The 15,312-nt window shown below is 48.5% G+C and overlaps 3 protein-coding genes across 5 annotated transcripts in view; all 3 read right to left on the bottom strand.

Moving 5' to 3' along the window:
* LOC114267776 (uncharacterized) overlaps nucleotides 1-15,312 on the bottom strand; it is an 89,393-nt gene that overhangs the window by 28,369 nt on the left and 45,712 nt on the right. The gene's annotated exons all lie outside the window — the stretch shown is intronic.
* On the bottom strand, nucleotides 166-1,125 carry LOC114267890 (uncharacterized). The gene has a single exon (XM_028208972.2). It carries the CDS (start codon nucleotides 1,123-1,125, stop codon nucleotides 166-168), a length of 960 nt encoding a protein of 319 aa, XP_028064773.2.
* On the bottom strand, nucleotides 1,718-2,299 carry LOC145823875 (uncharacterized). The gene has a single exon (XM_082923420.1). It carries the CDS (start codon nucleotides 2,297-2,299, stop codon nucleotides 1,718-1,720), a length of 582 nt encoding a protein of 193 aa, XP_082779546.1.

The raw sequence follows: 15,312 nt of genomic DNA, 5'->3' as shown, positions 1-15,312 counted from the left end.
TCGAGGAAGCTGAACCTCTGATGGCCAGTGGTCAAGTCCACCAGCCGGTCGATTCTTGGGAGGCAGAAGCTATCCTTTGGGCACGCACGGTTGACCGTCTTATAATCAACGCAAACCCGCCACTTGCCGTTCTTTTTCGACACCACCACCGTGTTAGATATCCACCTAGGATATTGCACTTCTTCTATTGCCCCCAGCTTCCAACAAGTTCTTGACCTCTTCTGCCACTATCTCGGCATGGTGCAAGGCCGAGCGCCGCGTCCTCTGGATGACCAGCCGTGCATTTGGAAAGACGTTTAACTGGTGGCAAATGAAGCAAGGGTCGACGCCAGGCATATCGTAAGGCGTCCATGCGAAGGCCTCCATATTGGAAATCAAAAAGTCAACGTACTCAAGTCGCTCGGCGCTGGACAGGGATGAGCCCAAAAGAAAGAACTTGTTTGGGTCATTCTCGTCCATGCGCACCTCCACCAAGTCTTCGACCGATTTCTCGTCGGCCTTTCTTCCGACGTCTTCCACGACTTCCTTCCCCTCCGGGCCCTCTATCATCTGCACAAAGCCCTTGGGAGCTCTGCTGCCCTTTACTACGATGAAGCACTGTCTTGCCATCACCTCGTCTCCCCAAACCTCTTCTATCTGTCCGGTTGGTGCCGAGAGGCGCAAGACCTGATGGTAGGTCGATGCTACCGCCTGCATGGCATGCAACCAGCCCCTGCCCAAAATTAAGTTGTAGGTCGATGGGACTTTAAGCACCCAAAACTCCACTTGCTTCGTGACTGATCCCGCTTTTACCGGCAATATGATCTTTCCGATCGGCCATTCTGGTTGAGAGTTAAAGCCAACCAATGAAGACGTTGCGGGGGCCAAGTCCTTGTCCTCCAACTTCATCTGTTTGAATGCGTCGTAATACATGATCTCGACCGAACTCCCCTGGTCAACTAGAATTCTTTTGATGTCGAAGTCCTTGACACAGAGGGTCACCACTAGGGTGTCATTATGAGGCACTTGAATTCTTTCCAAGTCTTTGCTAGAAAAGGTCAGGACGTCTTTTTCCTCGGTCTTTCCCTCTTTCACGGCGGGCTGAACGGAGAGCACCTCTCTCATGTGCTCAGCTTTCTTGATCATCCCTCGTAGTTCGCAGACCCTTGCCGGCTCAATGATGCCATGGATGACATTGATCACGCCCTGCGACGCTGCATCCAGGACGGCGAGGCCGTTTGGCTCGCCCTATCCTGGGAGCAGCTTTCATACCGCTGTCTATGCACTGGTCCAGATGCCCTGCCGCCACCAACTCCTCCAAATGTTGTTTTAGCGGCACACAGTCCTCCGTTCGGTGCCCTCGTTCTTCATAGAAAGTGCAGCGATACCTCGAGTTGAAGCCTCTCTGCGTGTTTCCCAACTTGGTCGGCCAACGGACGTAGGGTTCACCTCGGATTTCACTCAGGATACGGTAAATAGGGATTTTAAAGACCGTGGTGATACCGGTTTGCGTTTTCAACTTTCTCTTGGCATCTTCCTCTTCATCACGAGGAGCGTTAGCTCGGTCGTTTCTGCGACCTTTGTTCCTATCATTGCGGTTTGAGCCACGACGTTGATCTTTTAACCGATCGTTTGGGCGGTTGTCCTCCTGCCCTACTGAGTGAACCTCCCCCGCCACTCTTCTGTCCGCCGGGACCGGATTCTCCTTCTCAGTCGCGGTGGCGGCATCGTCCTCCACTCAGATATGTTCGTTGATCCGCTGCATCAAAGATTCCATGGTAGTGGGCTGGTGCATCGTAAGCGAATCTTCCAGCCTATGTCCGACTGGGAGAACCCACTTGTATTGGGTGATCGCCAAATTGGTGTGGCAGTCGAGGATCTCGTTGTAAGTTTCCCAGTACTTGGCATTGTATGTGTTCAAAGAACCTCCAGATTCCATCTTAACGCCTAGGAGATGGTTGACCTCCTTTGGTGTTCGAGTGTTTGTTTTCAATCTGGTGACGAAGGCCTCTGTTAGTTGTTGCCAGCCCTCGATGCTCCCCTCCGGAAGCCTTTCGAACCACTTCAGGCCTAGTTCGCCCAAGCTTGCTGGGAATATGAGGCACATAAGGGCGTCATTGCGTCGATGTCCAGCCATTACTTGCCGGTAATGACTCACGTGTATGTACGGATCAATCTTGCCGTCGTACAACGTGAACTTAGGCTGGTGGAATCCGACAGGGAGCGGCGTGCTCTCAATTTCTGGGGACAGCGGAGTAGCGGTAAGTCTTGCTAGCTCTCTGTCCCCTGGTGCTATCATCCTAGGCGCAGGCATTGCCATTTCCTCACTACAACGGATCTGGGAGCCCAGCCTTTGCGATGCCGGCAGCCTTCGGGTCTGTCTACGGCGAGCCCTCTCTTCCAGTACATCCCTCAGGTCTCACGAATGGACAGAGAAAGAGTATCTCGACGTCGACGAGGGGTGCGAGGGACGGTTGCTGCCGTCGCGAGTATGAGACCTTCCTACCTGTGGGTCAGAGTCTCCTACCCCATAGCGTCTGGTGATAGAGAGGGAGGACGTCCTTTCCTGGTGGCAACTGCCAGAGCGAGGGGGCGGGGTGCGCTCACTGAGGTTGCCCTCTCCAGCAGCACCCTTCCACTTCATCTGGCACATCAACGCCTCCATTTCAACTGCCATCTTGCGAATGAGAGCGTCCTAGACTTTGAGTTTGTGCTCCAGGCGCTGAGCATGTGACTCTCTGGACTCTTCGAGCGATCAGTGCTCCTTGCGCGTTTGTCGCACGCACCCCGGGAAGAAGTCTCCAAGCCCGCCATGGTGGGAATAGCAGGAGGGCCATCTCACAGTCGGACAGACTTCGGTGTGATACCATCGACGACGGACAGTGGAGTTTCATCATGGTTAGCCATGGAAGCAGTCGAAAAAGCTTGAAGAGCAAGGTTTGTCTGTCGAGTTTTTCGCACAGACGGCGCCAATTGTACAGGGGTGAAATATCCTTTGTTCTCCGTACTCCTTGTGCTTGAGCTTTACGCAGCGTCACTTGGCCCGAAAACAGAAAGACGGTGAGCTACCTGGCGGTGTGCTGCCGGATAGACCCTCCGACGATCAAGTCAGCACACTTGAAGAAGGAGAGAGCACTTTTGAGAGAGAGAGAGTTGGGAATTCCTCAGAATGCTTACCTCCAACGTCACCCATGCCTCCTTTTTCTAGGCAGGCCATGCAGCCTCAGAGATTGTGGCCGTACTACCTCTGCTGTCCTTCCCTGGACAGGTGGTAGTGCTCCCCTCTACCTTCTTTACGCATGTAAAGGCCAAATCCTCCAAACAGCGTGTGTGGAACTGCCAAACGGTATTGACACGTGCCACGAGTGGATTTCCCCTCCATCACACCATTGGTCCAGGTGGCACACTCAACCGGGATATCATAACCGATCTATCCCTTGGGAAGAAACACCACCATGACCGGGACGGCCGAACTGTAAGAAGTCGATCCATCCGAACTGACTGGCCGTGAAGCGTGCAGGCCTTCATCCCGATCTAAATTCATTCCGGGCTATGCTTGGCGCGGTCCAAACGCACCATTGCGGATCCAACCGAAGACTTAGCCGAGTCAAAAGCTCGGTTGGGCACATGCATGTCCTCGCATTGCGGTCAGCGACATAGCTCGGCCAAACGCGATAGCCCAAGAGGCCGTGCCGATTCGGTTCGGCGCCATAGCCCGGCGCAAATCTCCCTCTCAATTGCCCCTTATTTCCATCCGAGCTGAGCGTGATTTGGGATTATCATTCTAACCGGGCCATCCGAATTGGTCGGTCGTCGGGGATTGCCCCAGTAGTCTAGTCATCGATCATACAGCCGTACTGACAGAGCCATCTTTTCGATGCCACGTGGCTTCACACCATTGGTTTCGTGCAGACCCCCAGCTGTCTTCGTTACGCGCAAATTTCAAAAGGTTGCCGCCCTTTGGCTTCCCCCCTCCTTTATATATGCATATGACGGGTCACATACGCACCTACTGTTCATCTTCTCTCTCGAGCCAAACCCTAGCCTTCAAGTTTCCAAGCTTCTGCCATCACTGCTCCTCCAGTCGTTCTCGACCACCTTCGTCCTCTCAAAGGCTGTAGACAAGATCGTGGTTAACTGCTCCTCACTTGGCATCCATATCGGTAAGTTTACCTGCCCCTCCTTCGTACTCGCCATTTACGTTTTTCATGTTCTTGCCTGGGACTGTTAGAATCTTACCAGTGCCCCCTCTTTGGGGTAATACTGGTACACCTTAGGAAAAACTAGAATCAGAGAAGCAGATGGGGCTCCCATGCCCCTTGTTTCCCCTAGTTTCGATGCACGGACTTGACACTTAAGATAAACAGCCTGAACCCTGAGCGAGACCGAGCAAAACCCAAGTTTTTTATCTATAAATAGGATTTAGCCGAGCAAGAACCTGTTTGTGGTCTTGTTTTGAGGCCGAAACCAAGCTGCAAGAAGGGGGGCTAGAACCGATTTAGGAAGGCCTGGTCGGCCACATAGTGAAGCCGAGATAAGAAAATTGAACCGATCAAACGCCCCAGATAGTGAAGCCGTGCAATTTATGCCACGCTAATCCTTGGACTTGTTTCTTAATAATGCAGAACAAACTAGGACCGACCAGTCCCGTTCAGCGTTACAACCGGTGAAGCTCAAAGTCCGAGCAAACATTCACCAAATTTTTACTGAGATACGATCTAAATCAACCAACTAAATAAAACCGGGATAGATGGGGAAGTACCGGTTCATGGTGAATTCTCCGGGGGCACTGGCCGAGTTCCGTAGAGAGTACAATATTCCAGATGATGTCCACTTGGAGCTCGCCAAGAAAGGAGACACTCCCTGGGGCGAGCTGGACAAATGCCCCTTCACGATGGTGTCTATTGTAGAAGGAGGCCTGCACTTCCCGGTCCAACCCCTGATCTGCGAGTTTTTAAGGCAGACTAGGTTGTGCCAGACCCAAGTCTCCAACAATACATACAAAATAATAAACGGCGTGGCCAAGCTAAATAGAATACTTGGTCTGAATCTCGGCCTCGCCGAGATATTTCACCAATACGCACTTAGTAAAAATAAAGGTGGGGTTTGCTGGTATCTGAAGGTCAGGAAAGGCCGAGCAAAACTCATCGAAGGTAACCCGGACAAAGAGACCAACAATGATGATTTTTTGTGGATGTCCGGTAATTATGAGGACACTGAAGCACCCATACCGGGCTGGTACATAAGAAAAGACTTTGGAAGTGCTGGTGAGCATCTCGGCATCAATTTTTTTGAAGTTGCTCTTTTTACTGCCGGTCTAACAATTGCCTTCATGTTGCAGACTATAAACTCTTGGCAGAGGATTACTCCCGCGCAAACCAGGAGGCTATAAGGGTTGCGTTACGTAATCCGGCTGAGGAGCGAGAATCACCCAAGCTGCTCAGTTTCAAACCGAGCTACCGCTACAAGGCGCCGCGCAAGAGCAAGGTGACCGACTTCCTGCGTGCACCTTCTCCAGAACCAGATCCCAGCCTTCCACCGATCAAACTGGTCCCTTTGACAACCGAGCAAAAGATGGCCAAGATCCGAGCTATCAAGTCAATGATCATCGGTGAGGCGAGCAACTCCCAGCCACCGAAGGCAGCTGGGGTAACTTCTTCCACGCCGGCCGTGCAAGATGAGGGGGTTGTGCCGGCTCTGGCCAGCGAACAAGTTGTAGGTCGGTCAAAGAAAAGGCCGAAAAAAAATCAGACCGAACAACATTTGGCAGATGAAGATTCAACCGAGCATGCTTCTACCAACTTGGGGGACCAGACTGAACAGCCGATCACCGAGCCATCCACTCGATCCAGTGTCCCCCCAGTCTAGTCGCCCGAGTTAACATACAAAGGCCGGGCTGGCTCTACTGCGGACTCGGTCTACGCGGACAAGGATTACTCTCTCGGCTTCAACATAACCAAAGGGCGGCTCCTTCATGCCGACATGAAAAAGCACGAGGAGCTGTCCGACCTGAAGGTTCTGTGCTCGGCAACAAAGTCAATAGTATTGGTAAATTTGCAAGTTCTCATGTTGTCAAGTGTCTGCTCGGTTGTGGAGTTCTGACATTTTCGTTTGTTGCGCAGGCTGCGCAGAAGAATTACCTGGCCCACGAGCGAATGATCGCCGTGCGGAAAAGTCTACGGGTGGCAATTACTGACAACAAGGCCAAGACGGCCGAGCTGGCAAAACTGAAGGTCGCGCAGGAAGCAGCAGCGGCCGAGCGCGACAAGCTTTCTGAACGATTGGCCCGGGCAGACGATGACAAGTAGAGGGCCCTCCAAGTGACGGAGGCCCGATACATTGCCGAGCTGCGCAAACTCCGCGACGCTCACAAAACTGAGCTGGAGAAAGAGGTCGACGAGGCTGGAGACCACAGTTATGCCGAGAGTGAGACAGCATATGAACGGCAGGTCCAGGGGACCAATGACATCTTTTCCCAGTGCGGTTGGAAAGTTGCCGTGGAAAAACTTGGCCATGGTCAGGACGCCGAGGTGTTTCAAAACCCTCCTGCTGCCTTCATCCCGGCCTATATGCAAGCTTATGTCGGTGCCGTACAGAGGAGGCTAATCGAAGAAGCCAAACAAGCAGCTGAAGCAGAAGCTACCATCGTGCAACCAGCCGAGCAACATCCTCCTTCTGAAGCTTCTGAGGAAAGGGCCAAGGATCGAGAGATCGAGCAAGAGGTTGTCACGGTGGTAGATGCGCTAGCAGATGAGGCTGAGGAGGGACTGGCCGAGCAAACCGTTGATGTAGATTTAGACTGATCTTCCGCCCTCTTTCCCTTTTTTTTTTTGGAATGTAACCGGGCTTCGCCCACTTTTGTAATTCCGCTTTCTTAATCAATGAAAAGTTTAACTTTTGCTCGCCAAGTATCTATTTTTGTTATGTCTTCGGTATGATAAGCAAATCTTCTTCGATTTGAAATGTTTGTCGAATATAAGTTCCAGCTCGGGTGAGTAAAATCAGCTCGGCCATAAACCTGGATGGCCCAAGCATCCATTGCCACGGGCGAGCAAAATCAGTTCGGCCTTACTGCAAGTTGGACAAAATGCTGATATTCTATTCGGGCGAGCAAATTCAACTCGGCCTTCTGCAAGTTGGACAAAACTGAAGCTTGAGTAACCAGCTTAGGGTTTGATAGAATATCAGCCCCTATTTATAAATGAAGATTAGGGTTTACAAGGATGAGACAATTACAAGTCGAGCCCTGAGGGCATAGAATAATTACAAATCAAAAAAGCTCAGATAATAATATAATATGCTAACATTCCCCCTCAAGCTGGTGCGAAGATATCTCGCATGCCCAGCTTGCCTAATATGTCATGAAATGGTTTATTCCCAACTCCCTTGGTGAGAATGTCAGCAAGTTGTTCACCAGACTAGAGTACAAATGGTACCACTAGTAAGTTTCTCCTTAATGAAGTGGCGATCAATCTCAACATGTTTTGTCCTGTCATGTTGAACTGGATTGTGAGCGATGTTGATGGTGGCTTTATTATCACAGTATAACCGCATGGAGTCCGTCTGATCAATACCTAGATCACTCAACAATAACTTGATCAATAAAAGTTCACACACACCTTGTGCCATAGCTCTAAACTCAGCTTCTGCACTTGACCTGGCAACCACATTCTGTTTCTTACTCCTCCAAGTAACTAGGTTGCCTCCAACAAAGGTGCAATACCCTGAAGTTGATCTCCTATCAATTACTGATCCAGCCCAGTCAGCATCTATATAGGCTTTCACACGAAGATGATCATACTTTGAAAAATAAAGACCCTTACCAGGAGCAGACTTCAAGTAGCTCAAGATTCTCATGACAGCCTCAAAGTGAATCTGATGAGGAGCATGTATAAACTGACTAACCACACTGACAGCAACAGCAATATCAGGACGGGAGTGAGATAGGTAAATGAGCTTACCCACTAATCGCTGATAGCTCTCCCTATCAACAGCTTCTCCTCCTTCATCATCCCCCAATTTCTGATTGGGTTCCAGTGGAGTGGCACATGGCTTGCAGCCAAGCATCCCAGTTTCCTTCAATAGGTCAAGCACATATTTTCTCTGTGATAAATATCCCATCCTTAGAGCGAGCAACTTCAATTCCCAAAAAATACTTCAAGCTTCCCAAGTCTTTGATTTCAAACTCATTAGCTAAATATTTCTTCAACAGAGGTATTTCCCCACTATCATTGCCTGTAAGAACTATGTCACCTACATAAACAATAAGTGATATAGTCTTACCACGTGAGGAATGTTTCACAAACAAGGTGTGATCTACCTGACTCTGTTTGAAGCCATATTTAAACATAGCCTGAGTGAATCTCTCAAACCAAGCCCTTGGAGACTGTTTGAGACCATATAATGACTTCCGAAGCTTGCATACTTTGCCTTCTGTCTGATGATCCTCAAAACCAGGAGGAATGTCTATATATACCTCTTCTTTGAGGTCACCATGGAGAAAGGCATTCTTGACATCAAACTGATAAAGCGGCCAATCTAGATTAGCTGCTAGAGAGAGAAGTACTCTGACTGAATTCATCTTAGCCACGGGTGCGAAGGTCTCTTGATAATCAATGCCATATGTCTGAGTAAACCCTTTTGCCACAAGTCTTGCCTTGTAACGCTCAATAGACCCATCTGCTTTGTGTTTTACAATATATACCCATTTACATCCCACAGGTCGTTTGCCCGTAGGTAACTCAGTCAATTCCCAAGTGCCGTTCTTCCTAAGTGCTTTCATTTTCTCAATCATGGCTACTTTCCACTCAGAGGTAGCAAGAGCATCCTGAAAATGGTTAGGAATGCTAACAGAGAAAATATTGGATACAAACGCTCTATATGAGGATGACAAATGAGAGTAGGACACACACTGTGAGATAAGATATTGAGTACAAGATCTCACACCCTTCCTCTTGGCAATAGGAACATCAAGATCAATGGACTCAAGAGATTCATAGTTACTTAGACTCTCATCAGAAGCAGAAGATAGTAGTGGAGGAGCAGAAGTGGTCCCCTGTATCCAGTTAACTTATTGTCTGTCGATGTCCCGGACATAAACATGTCCGTCCTTATCCTTGGTGACATTGGGTTCTATAGTCCTAGTAGAAGAGGGTGGTGCAAGAACAACTGGTTCCACCATAGGAAGCACAGTAGAAGAGGGTGGTGCAAGAACAACTGGGTCCACCATAGGAAGCACAGGACTCATTTCACACCAAGGCTCCCCCGGAAATGAGGACGGTGACACCGGAGAGGACAAGAAATAGGACTGGGACTCAAAGAAAGTAACATCCATGGACACAAACCACTTACGAGAAGAAGGGTGGTAACATTTATATCCGTTTTGAGTAGGAGAGTAACCAAAGAAAACACACTTGCGGGAGTGAGGTTCCAACTTACCACGAGAAGAAGAGTGATTATGAACAAAACAGACACAACCAAAAATTTTGGGAGGAATAGAAAATAAGGACTGAGAACCGAGGAGGACGTGAAGAGGAGCTTGTTTTTACAAGACCTGGGTAGGGAGACGATTAATAAGATGGGCAGCGATGAGACCAGCGTCGCCCCAATAGGGCCGAGGCACACTCATAGAAAAACACATGCACCGAGCCATGTCAAGAAGATGCCGATTCTTGCGTTCCGCCACCCCATTTTGTTAAGGGGTATTGGTGCAAGAGGTCTGATGGATAATGCCATGAGAAGAGAAATATTGTCCTAACCCAGAATCTATGTATTCCCCGCCATTATCAGAACGAAATAGTTTGACAGTAGCCCCAAACTAAGTACAAATCATCTTATGAAAATTGCGAAACACAGAGAAAACCTCACTCTTATCTTTCATGAGATACACCCAAGTAGCACAAGAAAAATCATCAATAAATGTAACAAACCATTGATGACCTTTCACAGACATAACACGAGAGGGACCCCAAACATCAGAATGTATTAATGAAAAAAGAACTTAACTTTTATTCAAACTGGGAGCAAAAGAAGCTCTGTGTTGTTTTCCAAGTTGACAAGACTCACAAAGAAAGTCAGACACATGATGATTTGCGAAACCAGATGGAAATAAAGGCTTAAGTAAATAAAAGGAAAGATGCCCAAGACGCCGATGCCACAGCCATAAATCAGCGGGGGTAGTAGAAGACGTGGTGGAAGAATAAGCAAGTTTATCCTGTTGATTCAAGAAGTAGAGACCATTTTCTGCACTACCACTGCCAATCGTCCTCTTCGTGACAAGGTCCTGAAAAAGACAATGATTAAGGAAAAACGTCAGACTACAATTCAAATCCTGGGTAAGACGACTCAAGGATAACAGATTAACAGAAAAATTGGGAACATGGAGAACAAAAGATAGATGTATGGTAGGAGTGACTTGGACTAAACTTTTTCCAGAAATGGAAGAAACAGTACTATCTGTAATCCTAACTTTGTCCTGACCTGAAGAGGGCTTATAGACAGAGAAAAGATCAGAGGAGCCAAACATATGATCGGAGGCACCGGAATCAATAATCCAAGGCAAAGACTTATGACACAGGAAAACACAAGGAGAAGAGGCTAAGTTACCTGAGCGGGCAAAGGACGAGGAAGTTATACTGAGAGCAGTAGAAGACTGGTAGTCCAACAATTGGCGCAAAGCATCCTCCAGCTCAGTATCAGAAGCTTGGCCAACAGAAGCAGAATTAGAATCAAGTGTATCAACGACACTAGACTGATGAGCCCGAGAATAGGAACCACGTCCTCTAGACTAGCCTGACCGACCTCCTCAAGAACCAAACCGATCACCTCTACCCCCGGATGGAGTCCCATGAGGCTTCTAACACGTCTCACGAGTATGTCGCGGCTTCTTGCAATAATCACAGAATACAGACTCCTTAGCAGCAGACAAAGGGATGGGAGTCAGGCTGAGGCCATCTCGAGGAGTAGACAGTAATGTTGAGCAGTCAGTAGAGACAGGGGACATCATAGTAGACCGGCGACTCTCCTCATTTTGTACATAAGCAAATGCCTCCTGAAGTGAAGGAAGAGTGTCCATACCCAGAACTCGACCCCTAACTGGATCATACTCCACATTTAGGCCTGCCAGAAATTTAAACACCCGTTCCCGTGCGATGAACTTCTTGTACCCGATAGAATCAGCAGGGCAAACGAGCTTATAGTCTTCCAGGTGGTCAAGGCGTTTCCAGCCGTTGGTGAGGAAAGTGAAATACTGAAGAACAGTCTGCTCCCCTTGAAGTGAGCTCTCAATAGAGCGGCGCAACTCAAATGCCTGTGAGAAATTCCCTTTGCGGGAATAGGTGGCAGCCACAGCATCCCAAACATCCTGGGCAGTCTCCATAGACAAGTAACCCTCACCAATTTCAGAAACCAACGAATGAATATGCCAACCCATAATTAAAGAATTGGTAATCTCCCATTGGTCATAACCCGAGTCAGTGGTATTAGGTGCCTGTAGGCCATCAACATACCCCATCTTCCCTCTACTCTTCAAAAACATTGTCAAACTTTGAGACCGTGCTAGGTAGTTCTGACCATTAAATAGAGAGGTGGTGATTTTCAGACTAGGGTTGAGGTTCTCAGTCATGGTAGCAGGTATAATAAGACTCTCACTCCTCGGTGTTTAAGAAGTACACACACTGGTGGAATCTGTCATGGATACTATACTACCGAACCCGTAACAAAACTAGTGGCAATCACAAACCCGGAAGGTAGTGATGAAAGAACAGGCACAATGACCACTATAAAAGCATAACATAATTAAGAAACCATTTTTTTTTTTATTTAGTTATTCATTTATATATGTATTGGTGCGGTCTATATACACGACATAAGTATACCAAACAGTGATGAGAGAGTATACCAGAGAGAGATCGACGAACTGCTGGAAGATCGATTGGCGGAGGAGATCGACTGAGGAGGTCGACGGGCTGAGGAGATCGACTGAGTAAGGAGACCGACAGAGGAAGGCGAGCTAAAGCCAACGGCAACGAATTGAGGAGATCGACTGAGTGACAACGGCGAGCTGAAGATCGCAGCAGATGATCAACCTAGGTAAGTCTCGAACCCTAGAGTCGTTGGTGCAAAGGTCGACCAACAAGGGTGAGCCGAAACCCTAGAGGTTCTGCTCTGGTACCATGAAGCTTGAGTAACCAGCTTAGGGTTTGATAAAATATCATCCCCTATTTATAAATGAAGATTAGGATTTACAAGATGAGACAATTACAAGTCGAGCCCAGAGGGCATAGAATAATTACAAACCAAAAAAGCTCAGATAATAATATAATATGCTAACAAAAACGTTGATATTTTATTCGGGCGAGCAAAGTCAGCTCGGCCCTTCTGCAAGTTGGACAATACGCCGACATTTTACTCGGGCGAGCAAAGTCAGCTCGGCCCTTTTTGCAAGTTGGGCAAAACGCTAACATTTCACTTGGGCGAGCAAAATCAGCTCGGCCATTCTGCGAGTTGGACAAAACGCCAACATTTTACTCGGGCGAGCAAAGTCAGCTCGGCCCTTTTGCAAGTTGGGCAAAACACCAACATTTCACTTGGGAATGGCCGAATCAGCTCGACCCTTCTGCAAGTTGGACAAAACACCAACATTTTACACGGGCGAACAAAGTCAGCTCGACCCTTTTGCAAGTTGGGCAAAACGCCAACATTTCACTTGGGCGAACAAAATCAGCTCGACCCTTCTGCAAGTTGGACAAAACGTCAACATTTCACTCGGGCGAGTAAAATCAACTCGGCCCTTATGCAAGTTGGACAACACACCAACTGTTTGTACGGCCTCTGTCAAGCCATTGTTGGCTTCTTGCCCCTGGCATTCATAGTGGCCCAATACCCTTGTGATGTCATTGTACAGAAACACATAATATAAGGAGGTAGGAAAATATAGGGTCATCTTTCATTACACGTCAGAGATTTACATCTGGTGCCAAAGGGCCAATATTCAAAAGAGAAGGGAACAGAAGAGATTACATTTCAGAAGTAAAAAATCTTAAGATTAGCTGCATTCCACGGTCTGGGGATAGCTTTACCATCTAAATCTTCTAGATGGTATGCCCCTTTGCCTGCAAGGCCAGTTACCTTATACGGCCCTTCCCAATTTGCACCTAGTTTGCCTTCGCCAGGGATCACCGTGTTGCCCATCACCTTTCTCAAGACCCAGTCTCTGATCTTGAATAGCCTTGGATGCACGGTCTTGTTGTAATTCCTGGAGAGTTCTTGCTGGTAGGTTGCTAGGTCAAGCTCTAAGGCCACTGCTTCATTATTCAAGTCTGGCTGAAAACTTTCAGACCGGATGGTCGGCATGCCGATTTCCAGTGGGATAACAGCCTCCATGCAATAGGCCAAGGCAAACGGTGTTTTCCCGGTCGAACGTCTCGGCGTGGTGCAGTATGCCCAGAGCACATTGGGTAATTCTTCAGCCCACTTCCCTTTGGCTTTCTCTAGCCGCTTTTTCAGCCCGTCCAGGATGGTCTTGTTTAAGGCTTCTGCTCGACCATTTGACTGAGGGTAGGCCGGTGTTGAGTTGTAGAACTCAATCTTTAACTCTTCGCAAAATCCGTGAAAGAGTTTCCCATCGAACTGAGTGTCATTATCCGAAATAAGGGCCTTCGGTATACCGAAGCGAGTGACGACATTTTGCCAAACAAACTTCTTCACATCTTTTTCCTTTATGGTTGCCAACGGCTCGGCCTCAACCCACTTAGTGAAGTAGTCGGTAGCAACGATGAAAAACTTGCGGTTGCCTGGAGCTGTTGGGAGTGGTCCCATAATATCCAGCTCCCAAAGTGCAAACAGCCAAGGACTTGTAAGGGGGAGCAGCTCTCTGGCCGACTGGTGGATTTAGTGAGCAAATTTTTGACATTTTTCACACCTGCGAACGTATTTCTGCGCGTCCGCCTGCATGCACGGCCACCAATAACCTTGGGAAATCGCTCGGTAAGCCAAAGACCTTCCCCCAATACGACTCCCGCAGATGCCTTCATGAATCTCATAGAGGAAGGCTTCCACCTTGTCAGGGTGGACGCACTTCAGATACGGCCCAGTGAAAGACTTCTTGTATAAGGCTCGAGATGGAGAGAGCCAAAACCGCTCTGATTTGGCTCGAATTTTGTTGGCCGCCTTCTTTTCTTCTGGTAAAATTCTATCCTTTAGGAAGGCGATGATGGGGTCCATCCAGGATGGTCCTAAGTCAGCGCAGAGTACTTCGGGCACCTCCGGTTCCTCAATGCTAGGCCGGGGTAAAAAATTTGTCATCAAAGAATTGGGAAAAGTTGTTTGCATTGATGCAAGGCCGGCCAGTTCGTCAGCTGCGTTGTTCTCCTCGCGGTTAATTTGTTCCATTCTTATCGCAGCAACCTTTTTGAGTTCAGCGCGTACCAGCGCCTGATATTTGGCCATCCTTTCATCCCTGGCCTCATACTCCCCAGAGGCCTGATTGATCGCCAGTTTGGAGTCGCTGAATACCATAAGCTCCGACGCTTTCATCCTCAATGCGCTTTTCAATCCGGTAAGGAGAGCTTCATATTTCGCCTCATTGTTGAACGCTGGAAAATCGAGTGTGATCGTATGCTCTATGGTCAGCCCATCTGGGGAGGTTAGGACGCTCCCCAGCCCAGTGTCGTGCCTGTTGGAGGCCCCATCGACGAAGAATTTCCACATCTCGCCAATGACCAATTTCTAGCAGTCGGAGGGATTTTGGGAGCTCTTCAGCTGCGGGGTACTGGTCGGTTCATTCTGGTTTCTTTCTATGCCCCAATCGAGCCCGTGCTTTGACAGGTTGTCCGGTTCCTGCATTTTTTGTTCGGCTTTCGTTTGCCCTTCCGCCACTTGTTGTCCGCTATTCGTATTTGCTATCTGAGCCATGGGCTGCGCCAAATCCGGACTGGCCACATCGATAGGGCAAACGAGGTGTGTTCCTAGGGCAAATTCCGCCACGAAGTCGGCAAGAGCTTGAGCTTTGATGGCAGTGCGCGGTTGAAACTTGATATCATACTGCCCCAATTCTACAGCCCACTTTAGAGTTCTGCCAGTAAAATCAGCCTTTTCAAAGAGCACCTTAAGTGGAAATTCGGTTAGCACAACGACTGTGTGAGCATGAAAATAGTACGCTAGCTTTCTGGAGGCCATCATCAGGGCCAGAGCCAATTTTTCTAGCGACAGATATCTTGATTCACCCGGGAGTAAGGTCTTGCTTACGTAGAAGATGGGGAGGTGCTGGGTACCCTCAGCACGACGCTTACCGCATGTTGAGAGACTGCCAAGTAGAGATACAATTCTTCACAC

The sequence above is a fragment of the Camellia sinensis genome, chromosome 4 (assembly GCF_055761805.1).
Source record: "Camellia sinensis isolate YWXY chromosome 4, ASM5576180v1, whole genome shotgun sequence".
Lineage (NCBI taxonomy): Eukaryota > Viridiplantae > Streptophyta > Magnoliopsida > Ericales > Theaceae > Camellia > Camellia sinensis.
The sequence above is the reverse complement of the archived record's forward strand: the minus strand, read 5'-3'. Positions and strand labels throughout refer to the sequence as shown.